Genomic DNA, 13,623 nt, shown 5'->3' on the forward strand with positions numbered 1-13,623 from the left:
ACTGCTTGTGCAGCCAAATGTTGTCCAGCATGCTGGGCCATATCAGAATAGTAACCGAGATATGCTATACTATTACTGACAAGTTTGGCTTCACATAGGGGTTTTATATCCAGGATTATACACAGAATATCCCTTCACAGGCAAAAAGTCAATGCGACTATACTAATCAATAGGAATAATGACATCTGATATCTTAATCTGTGAGACTAATTAAACAAAGAATGTGTGCCATTATGCTAAACAAATAGCAATATAAGTGAATTAAGAACTGAAATTGATATATACAGTGCAACCAGCTCCAAAATGTACACTAAACAGTGCGAGATAATAAAACTCTCTGCAGGCAATGCAGTGTCTGCCGGCGTCAGGGCAGAGGGCACAGCAAGTGCATGACATGGCCTTGCTGATTCCAGGCAGGTGCCATTGCTGGTGTAACACTAAACTAATCCAAGGCTGATCAGCAGTGGAAACAGTACAAACCGACCCGAGACAATCTGGGGCACCTGCCTGCGCTCGCACTGCTAATGTGAGACCCCAACGACGACACTTTGATTTCATGCCTACTCTTTTCCCCCCGGATCTCATTATGAAAAGGTCATCATGAGGCCATCTTTTGCCGGGAGGCTAAGCACAGAGGAGACAGTGAAACTCAGAGATACATAAAAGTGAGCATGACACTGGCATTAAAACATTCTTGTAAGGCAAGTTGAAATCCTTGCATCCATCAATTTATTCATCCAAATCCACGCCATGCAATCTATGCCAGTGTAACTGTATATGTTCCATTGATGTTTGTTGTATGCTGTGCAGTAATTGTTTTTCAGCAGTATCAAAATATCAGGAATACGTGATAGTGTAGTTCAACAAGGCATAACATCTTTATTGTTATACACATAACTTCATCTCCAAAGACTTTGCACAAATCAGTGGGGTAACATGAACCTTGAGATATCAAAAGTCTCCCGCAGTTCCTCGTTATATCTTAAAATAACTCAAACAAGTACATCTGCCTTTCACATCCCCAAATGGTGCATACAGTACAACTAATTAGAAATAAAGTATTTTTTTTTCACTGTCAAACATTATCATGTGCATTACATTACCAATTACAAACAAGTTATATTCATTGTCAAAATACAGGTGTGCAAATTGTTAGAAAAATACCAACTCATACCAGATCCTGGATTGTGCTCTGTAAAAATCCTTACAAATAGTATATAATAATCTATATATAAATGACTCCTACATGCAATGTTGCATTTCAAAAAATATCCCATAAACAGGCTGTTCTGTTTAACCCTCCGAAACTTCTTCACCATGCTCCTACGAAGACAGTTAAAACAAGAAAAGAGGGTGTAGCAAAGAAAGGGTGAACAATTGTTTTTTTAATGCATCACATTTGTAATATATCGATGTTTTCTTGAGTAATGTAGTGTCTTGGTCTGTCTTTATTGTCTATTCCACATCTTTAATAAATATTTTATTGGTTAGTTATGTGGACAGTTTTCAAACATCTAATTGGCTCAAGCATTCTCCAAATGTGACGTGCTGCTCATTTACCAGACAATGAAGTCAAGCTGAACTGAATTGCAGCAAAGAAAACCTAACCATATTAAAGCCCTTTTTATGATGACCAATGTTCACAGACACATCATTTGTTCATTGAATAAATAATGAACCTTCGTTGGGATGACAGCAAATGTCAACCATATAAATAACCACTTTTAAAATCAAAGAAACTCATGCCATACTTGCAACAAAGACTACTAACAGCTGTGATGAGGCTAGTTCAAAGCATGATTCAGTTGATGACAACAGTCAAAGTATCCCCGACACGACAAAGTTAAGACAAGGATGGCATCTCTACCCCTCCCCCCCCCTCCTCATCTTTTTTTCTGAGGTAAACAGTAGTACTGTTAAAGACTTTTAAAGGCATCTCTCCTTCTCCCTGGTGCCACATTCCCCATGGCCTTAACCTGAATAAATCCTACTTCCACCGTCCACAAGACTGTCCCGATCCAGTCTCACAAGCACGCAAGGGCCTGCAGAAGCAGCTGCGTGAACTGCGTCTTTGCATTTTAGTGGTATACTGAAACATTTAAAGCAAAGAATTGTGTGAAAGAATGCAAGCAAAATGGTTCATTGACATGTGCAATGAAATCATTTTCCTTCTGATTTAATAAATAACATAAGACATTTGATACTTTACTCTCACAGAGCTAGGTAGCATGACAATTGTGAACCTCCTTCTTAAACACAATGCCCGCTGTTCAGCGACACCTTCTATAAAAACCAGGCTATTCAAATTATGAGTCTGACAAAATAAATGGAACATAGGATTTTTATAATGTACAACCCTCCCCACCCCACACCCCCACCCTCACCCTCCCTCTCTCCTTTTTTTGGCAAAATATACTATAAGCTTTTCTTTGAAAAAATAAAACATATTGCACTTTCAGTAACATGAATCTGTAATGTCAAATTACAACTCCATTGTTAAAAATGAGTGACATTTTGAAAATAAAAAGGGAAAACAGATGTATTTACTTACTTTTGAGAGAAGATGAATTTTCCTTTTCAACTACAAGCATTTGACTGCAGGTAACCAACATTCAGAGAACGAGCAACAAAAAAAGAAAGAAGCTACAATAAAACAGAAAACAAACAAAAACAAAATGTTAAAACTGTACCATGCACGGGGAGTGTTTCATAGCAGTGTAAGCTTGGGTTACAATGGACGGAGCTTGAGAAAGCTGCAGTGGTGACTGGGTAAACAGAGTAAGACTGGCTAGTGACCGTGCGAGCACTGACTGCTGGCAACGGCCGTGCCCAGTTTCCTGTTGCAAGAGTGGTGTGAACCCCAGAAAACGCTCTGAACAACCGAGCATCTCCCGCTGCCAATGGTCCCCCCCCCCCCCCCCCCCCAACGCCCAAACCCCCACCCCGCCCGGGCTCACATCTCCTCATCAAAACGTCAGATGGCAAAATAGAAAGGCAGCTGTTTGCTCCCGTCATCTAAAAGTGCATCTCCACACTCTTCCAGCAAAGTCCGTCCGCCCACCGCTATCTCTGCCAAGGCAGCGGGCTACAGAGACCAGTGCTTGGATCAGCACACGTGTGGGTTTCAATTACTTCTTGTATGTTTTTGTTGCATTTTGAAACTTTTTTTTTTTTTATATATATCTCACTAGACACGACATTTCACCTCAGCTTTCAGAGAAGCCCAATCAGTGCTAATTCTCAGGGCTGGCCCTAAAGAAGGCCCATGACAGGTTGGTGGTAGTGAAGCCTTCCTCCTGATTCTCTTCGGTGTCACGCTGATTCCTAAACACCTACGGCAGCTCCCGTGTCTCACTGGCGCCATATTCATTTGTCAAGGCCGGCGATGCAACTGTACTGGTTGCCATGGTTTCACTGCAACATAAAACAGAATTGGCTGCTTGTCACATTTCAGACACATATTGTGGCACACTAGACACACAAGACACAGTAAAAAAGGGCAGATTCATCTTCAGAAATACATTAATTCATCTGCCCCTTCTTTAGTTTTGTTATTGAATACAAAGTGTCTAGGGAAATGAATACATTTACCTGAGAAACAGCCTCATCATGTCAGAAAATGGACAAATATAATTGCAAGGCCAATATTCAGCAGCATTACCATAGCAACAAGGACCGAGTTAGGACCCTGCAAAAAATGACATCATGATCAAGATATCAGATTATAATCTACAACAACAATCAAATAATATGTACTGACCATCTTCACATAACAAGGTTATTAGGAACTGTTTGATTAAAAATGAGTAGGCGTATCAAAGCAATGCTTGTACATTCTCTCTTCTAACTCTGGGCAAGAAAGCGAATAAGCATATTTCCCAAAATGTCATTCAAAAATACCTTTTCCTATCCTAGCATGGAGACTTACTGTTTCTTCCATGTTTTCTGCAATCTCCATACTGGCTTTCTTTGTGTCTGCGAGGCTCTTTGGCTTTAGGGAATCCTGCTTCCTGAGTTTGGGGTCGCTCTTGTTTTCCCGTAAGGAGGCTGGCTTAGGAGGGGGGATACTGTAGGATTTAGGGGGTTGTGGAGGCATACGTGCCAGGTCCAGGATACTAGGCTCTTCTTCTATATCCTCCTCACGGTCTGGCGGTGGGCGGGCCCTTGCAGGAGCCTTGACGTAGTAACTGTGGTACTCACTGTGGACCTCGCCATTGACTGGAATTGCAGGAGGAGGAGCAGATGCTGCGGAGGGCTGTTTAGGTGGAACCTCGACGTGTACATTGGAAGCTTTGGGGCCATCAGTGACAGAAGGCTTCTCCTCTTTACTCAGCTTTCTACTAGGCCGCTCATCCTTGCTGGTCTTATGACTTGCCTTCTCTTCTTTGCTTATCTTGCGGGAAGGTTTTTCCTCTTTGCTGATTTTGCGACTGGTACTGTTGGCGAGCTGACCTTTCTTCTTGCTGGAGTGAGGCGAAGGGGGAGGCGTGGCTACAGGGCTGGTCGCAGGGGAGCATGTAGGAGTGGTACCCTTGGGGAAGAAGTGGGGAGAGTCGCTTAGGGAGTTGTCCTTCTTTTCAACAGGGACCTCTTTAATCTCCACAGGCTCCTTTACCGGTTGTTTTAAGTAGTCAGGACCTGCAGAGGTGAGAGAGGTGACATAATAAATACACGCCTAAGCCTGTGCACCGGCATCAGCTCAGTTTGTGCCTCTCATGATTTATCACAAATAAGAGAGCAAGATTATATGTCATCCCTGTTGTGCAACTGATTTTAAAATCAGATGTGTTTTTAAAGATAATTGTGACATTAGATGAAAGAATTAGATGAAAAGATTGATACCATTCTCAAATCTCAAAAGAAGTATATTTTATATATGATATATAATATGAAGATAACACCACCAGCCAATTAGTTTAGCTAAGAAATAAGAAAGAGTCTCTTCAAGGGTAACAAAATCAGCCTACCAGCACCTTATAAAGCTCACATGTTACATCTTGTTTGTTAAATCATTGTTAGATGATTGCTAATTGCTAACAATTAGCAAGCTTTTGAGGTCCTGGTAGGTAGATTTCCAGTCTTTTCTCTGAGCTAACCAGATGCAGGCTGTAGTGTTCTCATCTTACTCTCAGCAAGAACACAAATAAGAATTATTATTCTTTTTTCAAAACTGTGGTAAGTGTAGCTTTCTAACTTTCTTGGGTTTTTAAAGATAACCAGGGGTTTACCTCTCAGAAAAACAACAATTTAGCTCTGTGGCTTGAATATAATGATAATACATGAGAGGCACAAACACCTGCCTAGCTCATCCACATGATTATAAAGTATGCATATGCATAAGTACAACATACAGGCCCAACAAGAATCAGATGCCCTTTCTGAGGTTCAGACAATTCAATTTGGACACAGGAGATAAAAAAAAACCTGAAGCAACGCCAATGCCATTTTGAAATTTCTGCTGCAGCCACTGTTCAAGACGCCAGGTTAAAGAGAACAGAGCACTCTTAATTTGCAATCGATCCTGCCTGACTGTAGAGTTCCACAGCAAGCTACATTTAAATTAGAGCTGGCCCTAAGCACAGTTGAACTTTCAATTAAAATATTCATGAATCAACATATATATGCAATCATTCTGCAGACAAGGGAAAAAAGACTGATTCCACAAAGGAAGCCTCCTCTGCAGGCTCATCTTTATCATCAGTAATTCTCTTTTATCAATGCCTTGTTTTGCTGGAAAGGCCCTTGTCACGTCAATTCTCAGCATCCAACCAACACGGCTGTACCGATAAAGAGAGTTGACCTTAAGGAGCAGTGAGGCCTATTTTTTTGTCAGGAGAAGCTCATACTGTTTCTTTCCATCAGGAGTTTATACAGTGAGGTCATGGGTTAGTGGACACAGATAGTCTACAGATAGATACTACTGCAAGTAGACTAAATGTGCACTCCTCTTTTAACTATATGTTTTTAATTTTCATCATAGACATTACGTCTGGACAAAAGCTTCTTAATCTGAATGAAAATGCCTATTTGCACACAAGAAAAATGACACTTTATTTCACCCTTTGTTTTGTACTGAATAAAAATTAAATAGAGACATGAGGCTCTTTGTTTCCCTGTTTTTTCTCCATTGCCTAAATTAGACGGTGTCAGAGTGACTAAAAGAGGGACAATGCAGCTTTGTTTGAAATACATCAGATGGTATGAGCAGAGAAGGATCCTCCGCATCCCCATAGCCAATTTGAATTAAGGAGGAATAAATCTAGAAATCGATTTTAATTTTTTAAGTAGAAGGAAATACTGTTTTGCTTGTTTTTCACTCCTTTTCACCCCCACTCCAGATAATACATACAGAGTCAGCATGAAGGGATGTGATTTTAATGTTATTTTCAGTGTTTAAGTTGCTGTGTTCAGCAACATCTCAGAAATCAATCTAAAGCGTTTACAAGTCATCTTAAATATGCATATAACCTATTAAGTATGGTACTTTAATTAAATGGAAAATATATCATATTGATTTAGATTTGACACTTATCCACTCCAGGAACAATTGTGCAAACATCGAATCCAAGCGTATCCAATCCCATATCAGTGCAACGGCCTTGTCACAGAATTTCTTGGTCCTCATTACTTGTAAATATTTGTCGGCTGTGTGGCATTTCTAATTTGTTTCATAACCGCTACAACCATTGAGACCCACTACAAAGAGATTGGGGTGGGGGGCATTTGAACTTCTGCGGGGCTTAATATATCCGCCAAGCTTCATTTCACACCATAACTCAATAAGAGATGAGGCTTCGTGGGTGGGTGGACAGTTTTACTCTGTTTGGGGACAGATTCCTGCGAGGGGTTCCAGGCATTTTCTGAATGGTTCTCGCTACTAAAATGACCCTTAGCCTCACACTTACAGAGAAGTGCAACACCGGCAGTCATTTAAAACTACTTCAACAACACTACTGAAGCCATACTGGACTCCAAATTATGCTGAACGTGCTTTTGTGTGTGTGTTTCAACACTAGAATTTTACTTTGATTAATCTAATTACTTGTGGTTCTTTTGTAGATACTTTAACATGTGAAGATGTTGTGACAAGTCAGTGAAAATGTATTAGATGTACTCCAAATAATCCTGCTAGGTCAGCTGGAACATGTACTGGGACTCGATTACCCAAATGGCCAAGGTGTTTCTTTCGTCTTTTCTTCATGTTCATCCACAGCGCATTTTCTGCTCCAGTGCACTCTTGGCAAAACACACGCGCTGACGCACACACAATCATATACTCCTACAAAACTAAACGGATCGGCTGTTTAAGACCCAGCCTAACCCCTGCTGACCTTAATACGAGATGATCAGCAGTGGCAAGAGGGGAGCTTCAGTATGAGTGTGCATGCATGAATGTAAATTGGGGGAGGGGGGGGTTACAGTCTGCGTCGTTATCACATCTGTTGCCATTTTGCTTTATCCTGTGTTCTATGGAAGATTTATATGGGGACCGTAGCATACACTTTGTATTATAGTGTGATAAACTCCACAGTTGAAAGGATATTCATCATCTTTGACCTGAAATATTTATTTTCACCATTTAAATTCTGTTTTCGATGACAATCAAACACTGACTTTTGTTGTTATGAATGATGACAGGTCTTGGTTGCTGCTTTGCCTTTACATCTTTGTCAGATGCACAGAGCAAATTGAACAAACTCTTAGCTTTTTATATGTCAGATATAATAGCGTGTCTTCCAAATGGTAGTGAAGGGCATGTTCCTGGTTTGTGTTCTTTGTTTATGATGCATTAAGTTATGTTTTATTCTATTCACACTTATATTGATATAACGTGTCATACATGTATGAGTCTGTTCAGTGGGTTGTGATCTCAGCATGTTCTCTGCACTGTTATATTTAATATTCATGACTCAATTTGTAGCTTTTTTTTGATTTTTTTCTTTCTTCCACCTACTCACACTGGCAGATGGTCTTGGTGGAGCTGGCATTGTTTAATCAGATTACTTCCGCTTCTGTTACATAGGGGGTATTTACGTGTTTACATTTAATGATCAAAACCAGGATAAGGCTCAAAACTGGGATACTAATGAGCATGTAAACACACTTACTTACATTTGCGCACGCACACAAACACACACATAAAGTATGCCTCTTTGTCCGTGGCATTACATTAAACGTTACATTACGTTAAACAGATCTAAATACATCCCCATCTTTAGGATATAAAAAAAAAATTATTTGGGAAATTTGTCTATCCTAAAATAATTGATATGCTATATCCTTGAAAGAAGTTGCTGCATAACTTTGAACTTCAGCTGAACTACTGTCTTAGTTACGAAAGATACTCCACTACACCTGCTGCTATGAATGTAAAGCAGCACCTGCTCATGTCTGCTTTTCAGCTCTGACAGGTCCAGGCTATAATGGTTCCACCTGGTCCAAGTGTACCTTGACTGGGTCAAACAGGGGCGGTGTGGGATCCCTGCCGCACACACGCAAGCGCAAGCGCAAGTGCAAGTGCACGCACACAAACACAAAAAAACACACACACACACACACACACACACTCATCTGGTGACCTGCTGAAGGAAGGAACAGCTGCTCTGTGTCAGCCTTGGAGAGGGACGACTGCAGGGCCAAGCTCCTCTCAGTGCATAAGGATTTCAGCTATGTCTCCATTAGACCACAGTAAGCACCCATTGGCACCAAATATAGCCCAATTAACGTCACGAAACAGACCACGCCTAACCCTTGCTGCTCCCCCTCCATGATGCTGTGTGTGAACCAATCATAAAGGCCAGGGTCCTATTCCCTTTGACCCTCTCTTCTCTTTTGAAGTACAGACTCCCAATCTGGGTGATAATCTGCTATGAGTCTGAAATGCCAATTACAAACAACAAGGGGTTTAGACTCCCTGGTTGTTACTCTAGAGGACTTATTAGAAGCTGTAAGATGGGGATGAGTGGGAATATTTCCATTTTAGAGGTAGACACTGAGGAAGCAAAGCAGATTAGTTTGGGAAAGTCACACAAGTTCTGTTTAATAGGCATTCACATTAAGTGGCTTTGTTGCACTGTAACGTAAGGGTGGACAAATCAACAAATGAAAGAAACTGGATTTTACACCGACTTCAAAAATTTTAACAGTACATTTTTACATTGAGGTGAACAACAGTGGCGGCCATATTGTCAGGAAACTGCAAGTAGGGGAAACAGTTTACACTCAAACATTATACAACCTGCCACCAGCAACAAACCCCAAAATAGTACGATATTCTGGAAGAATCTAAATTATATAATAACTTGTGTAAATTAAAACTTTACCTAAACTAGAAATAAAATGGGATTGCAGGCTCCTGTGTGGCTTCACCCTTACATAACTAAATGTTTAAACCCTGTGGCTCAGATGGATGTTGCCCTGCACTGCACAATATTATGACGTAGCTCACTTTCATTCATAATTTGACTTATAAGGCAAGGACACTCTCCATGCAGACTTGTGAACCCGGAGATCACTCGGCCTGCCAAGCATGATCGCCATTTTCCACAACACAAACAAGCCGCAGGATGTCTCTGGCCTGGTCTGGCCATTTCTGCGGCTTAGTGGGGGCACGTGCTTGTCAATCTATTAGTCATCCACTATTTTGTGGTGGCTTTTGGCAAGGGAAGAGGCAAGGCTAGTATAGATCTTAGACTGTAAATGAAAAAAGAACATTCATCCAAATGATGGCTGAAGAACAATTTCAAATTAATTCAATTTATGAGGTTACTTTGTTGAAATTCTTACAAAACTTATAACCAAATACCGCCTTATCTGGTTATGAATGCTCTTTCTAAAGGTAACATTACCATTGGTCTAAATCTGCTCTTTAAAAATCCAAGAAAGGAAAACAATAAGGTAATGCTACATTATCTTTTGTGATGTTGCCCTCTTTGTGCCCTTGTGTTACACCTCTGACCCCACCTCTTTGACAAGAAAGGATCGGTACCCCTCACTATTTGTGTAGTATTATATGTCTTGCCTTGTTAAACTCAGGTTACCTTGTAAATGGACTAAACAGAGTTGAGTCGACACACCTAAAGCTGTGAACTGCTGTACAGTGTGGCAGTGTGCCTGTTAAACCTCCAAGCAGAGAGAATATGAGAACTACTTGGTATTACAAGCAGTAGGTTTCTTCGACCTCCGTGTACTATACCTGTGAGACATTTCTACACTCCACTAAAGCACAAGTTTGGTATGATCTGAAAAACTAAAAGAACAGAAACATTTCAGCAAATATCTCTGAACTGTTACAACAGGCCTTTGAGAGCAAAGACTAGGCTTCCATCCAGAATACAGTTCCCTGCTGCAAAACAGCCTCTGCTTTGTCGGAGCGCACATGCAGGCCCCCATTGTGGTGTCAGAAGTCATCCTCAATACTTCTCTAGTCTTCGATTACAGTCCTGGTACACCAAACCCTACGCTTTTGTGCGCCCACAACAAGCTCATTACCAACTCAGACACAGCCTGTGTAAACAACTCTAAACTGGGCAAATATCATTATTCACACAAAGAACCCAACCTCTTACCAGTTGCCCAATTCCTAAAAACATGGTTGAATGGACAAATTGGTTGCTTGAGATGGGTACAGCTAAAAAAAGATATAGTGGAGGTAAAAGGGGGATTTTCAATAGCTTAACTGGGTAAATGTCCCACTGTCTCGGCTGAACACTCATGTGTTAAAGGCCCCCTCCCAGGCCTAAGAGACAATCTTAGCAAGGACTGCGACTTCATCTCTGGGTCAGTCAGAACTTGTCTAAAGTGTTTGAAAACCTTGTGTAAAGCCTTGTTTGCATGCATAGCCCGCCAAACGTTTATGGAAATATAGCCACTTAAAAAATAGTCAACGTACTTTATTTTATCACACATCTGATCTACCTAACCCCCTCAGTGTACCTGATTCCGAGTGTTTCTTTCCCATTCAGGCAGTGGGAAAGTATCTAGACAGATTTATGACACATATACCTGCTAAGGCTGTGTGGTGTCCACACTTTGCCACTAGGAACACACTTTAAAATATCAGAAATGTGTTGAAGGTTGTTTGTTGAAGGTTACCTGGTTGGTAAAAGTTGGGGGAGAGCTCCCTAGCCACCGTCCTGGCAATTTCTGAGTCATGCACTGCAGAGATGGCAGCCTGGTCTGCAGCCTCGCTTTTTGTCCTGGCATGGGCCGTTCTGGAAAAAACAAAGAGACAATATTGGAGTTGTACGGTAACTCTGAATTAGGACTTAAAGAGGATGAAAACCACCATGTTTAAAGGAAGTGTGGCAGATACTTAGAAACATACACAAACAGTTAGTTTACTGGTCTGTTTGTGTATGCGGCCATTTCACCCATAACACTTACATCATCATCGGCTTGCCTCTACTATATTTTTCACTTTTCTTTCTCCTCTGACCCTCCATCCCTCCCTCTTCCTCCTCATCTTTGAGCTGTATCACTCAGCCTGTCCCTCTTGGGGATAACATAACACCTCCCCATGTGCTTCTATCTCAAATCTCCAAATCCTGATTTTCCAAATGGAGCGCAGCCACATTCAAGCAAGACCATAATCCAGTCTGGAGCACTGCAGTGTTGCTGGAACACACAAGAGCAGTGCCCAAGGGACACACACATAGACACACACAGACACACACAGACACACTCACTCACTCACACACTCACACACACACACACACACACAAACACACACACACACACACACACACACACGCGCATTCACAACATATATCATATCACGAATAAACAGCAAGTGAAAGCTTGAATCCCATGCCAGTCAGCACCGAAAAATTAATAATTTTAGTTGACAGAATAAAGTATAAAGCTAATAATTAAATACATTACAGTAGTACATAACTTTTTTATTTTTTAACAAAATTTCCTAAATCTACGGAAGGTGTTTTGAAACCTACCCTATCTATCTATCTTTTTCTATCTACAGTGAAAAAACAGTGACATCAATACGTAGACATGCCTTACAGCAGGGGTCTTCAACATTTGTTGAAACCAAGGACCCCTTAACTGAAAGACTACATACTACATGTATTGCATTAAATTAAGATGCATATTAAACTGGTCCTACAATAATGTGTAGGGTAGCTTAAAGTTTGTATACCTTTTTTTTGCATACAATACTAAGCTATTAAAATGGCAGATAATTGTTGGTATGATTTTACAAATCATGTTTTAATGTTAAACATACATGTGGTACAGAGAATCCTTAGATTTAACTGTATCGGTAGGTGGCTACTTTAGTGACTACATTAAGGGCCAGTAAGCAGTGGGGATTTGTGTTTGCTAAAAATATGTTAGATTCGTGTTAAGACTTTTTACTTTTTAAAAAAGAACTTTCAAAAATTAATCATTTGGAGGCCCCCCTGCATTGACTCTGAGGACCTCCTAGAGGTCCCGGACCGCTGTTGAAGATCGCCGCTTTAAAGTAATACCACCATGGGCAAAACCTGCGTACACATCTACTATACTATGCTTCTGATGCTAAAACCAAAAAGGCAATAGTAATACATTCTGGAATCAATGTGGGCATAGCATTAGCACTGAGAGGTATTATGGGAGTGTACCATGGGGAGACAGACAGAGGTCTGGGGGTGACCTGCTTTACAAATCCCTTGAAAACGCCACCAAAAGATACTATACATGTAAAAATGCTTGTGCACATGGAAAAAAAGAACTATAAGGAGTATATGCACTGGGGAAGGAGGATTTCACAAGCACTGCTGCCCCCAGACTCCCTTCAAAAAAGACCTAATTATGCAACAATATGAAATGCATTAGTTATAGCCAATGGATTAGTCACTTCCTGTATGAACAATAAACATGGCATTTCAGTATGGAATGCAAGGATTCAGATGGGTTGTCCAAGTATCACTGTAAGTATTAACAGCTGTGCCTTGTGCCCAGCTTAACCCCACTCATCCATCTCCCTCTCACTCTTTCCTTCTCTATCCCTTCTCTCTTTCAATCAATGCTCCTGTTTTTCCCCGAACCTTCTTTATCTGTCTATTGATGCTGCATCTCCTCATCCTCACTCCTCCCCTCACTTCCTCTATCTTTGTAAACTGTGACCTCAAAGGACAGATGTCTCTATATCAAACTATACTTCTCTGTCCTTGGACTTTGGGCTGTCCTGTTTTTGACGGGCTGGGACAGTGAGACATTAAAATGCATGAGGAGCCATATGCTGGCGGGAGAGACTGACCGTTTCCTCTCTAGAAATAAGTCCCTGCATCACCCACAGACAAAGGACACACTCAGGCTGTGTTTACAGCCTCTGGAAAACACTGACTAGCTGCAGATAAAAATAAGATTTAAGAAATTATAAGTATATCACACAATGCTTTGCTTCTTGCCATGAGTTATTACAAACACGTAGGAATTTCACCGGTGGGGTTAAATGCAGCTTCACTAAAAGCCCTTACTTAAAAGCACTTCCAGTTAAAAACTGACATTAAAGCATTCCAGTAACATCACACTACTGACATGTATACCCCACCGTAGACAGCCACACATGCTTCCACAAGGACATACATGATTCTATTTCTGAAATGTGCAGGCAAATGAAAGCAG

At 40.9% G+C, this 13,623-nt stretch overlaps 1 protein-coding gene across 2 annotated transcripts in view; it reads right to left on the reverse strand.

Annotated features, from left to right (window-relative positions):
• Window positions 1-854: 854 nt before the first annotated feature.
• jph1a (junctophilin 1a) overlaps window positions 855-13,623 on the reverse strand; it is a 31,808-nt gene continuing 19,039 nt past the window's right edge. The window contains exons 4-7 of one of the 2 annotated variants that reach the window (XM_032503972.1): window positions 11,095-11,213; window positions 3,929-4,638; window positions 3,592-3,688; window positions 855-3,414 (exon numbers count right to left, since the gene is read on the reverse strand). In XM_032503972.1, the coding sequence (XP_032359863.1) occupies window positions 3,608-3,688; window positions 3,929-4,638; window positions 11,095-11,213 (910 nt within the window). In that variant the 3' untranslated portion in view covers window positions 855-3,414; window positions 3,592-3,607. Of the gene's footprint in view, window positions 3,415-3,591; window positions 3,689-3,928; window positions 4,639-11,093; window positions 11,214-13,623 lie in introns of those variants that run through there. The other variant, XR_004327512.1, reaches the window with a different exon arrangement.

This window comes from Etheostoma spectabile, chromosome 22 (assembly GCF_008692095.1).
Source record: "Etheostoma spectabile isolate EspeVRDwgs_2016 chromosome 22, UIUC_Espe_1.0, whole genome shotgun sequence".
Classification (NCBI taxonomy): domain Eukaryota; kingdom Metazoa; phylum Chordata; class Actinopteri; order Perciformes; family Percidae; genus Etheostoma; species Etheostoma spectabile.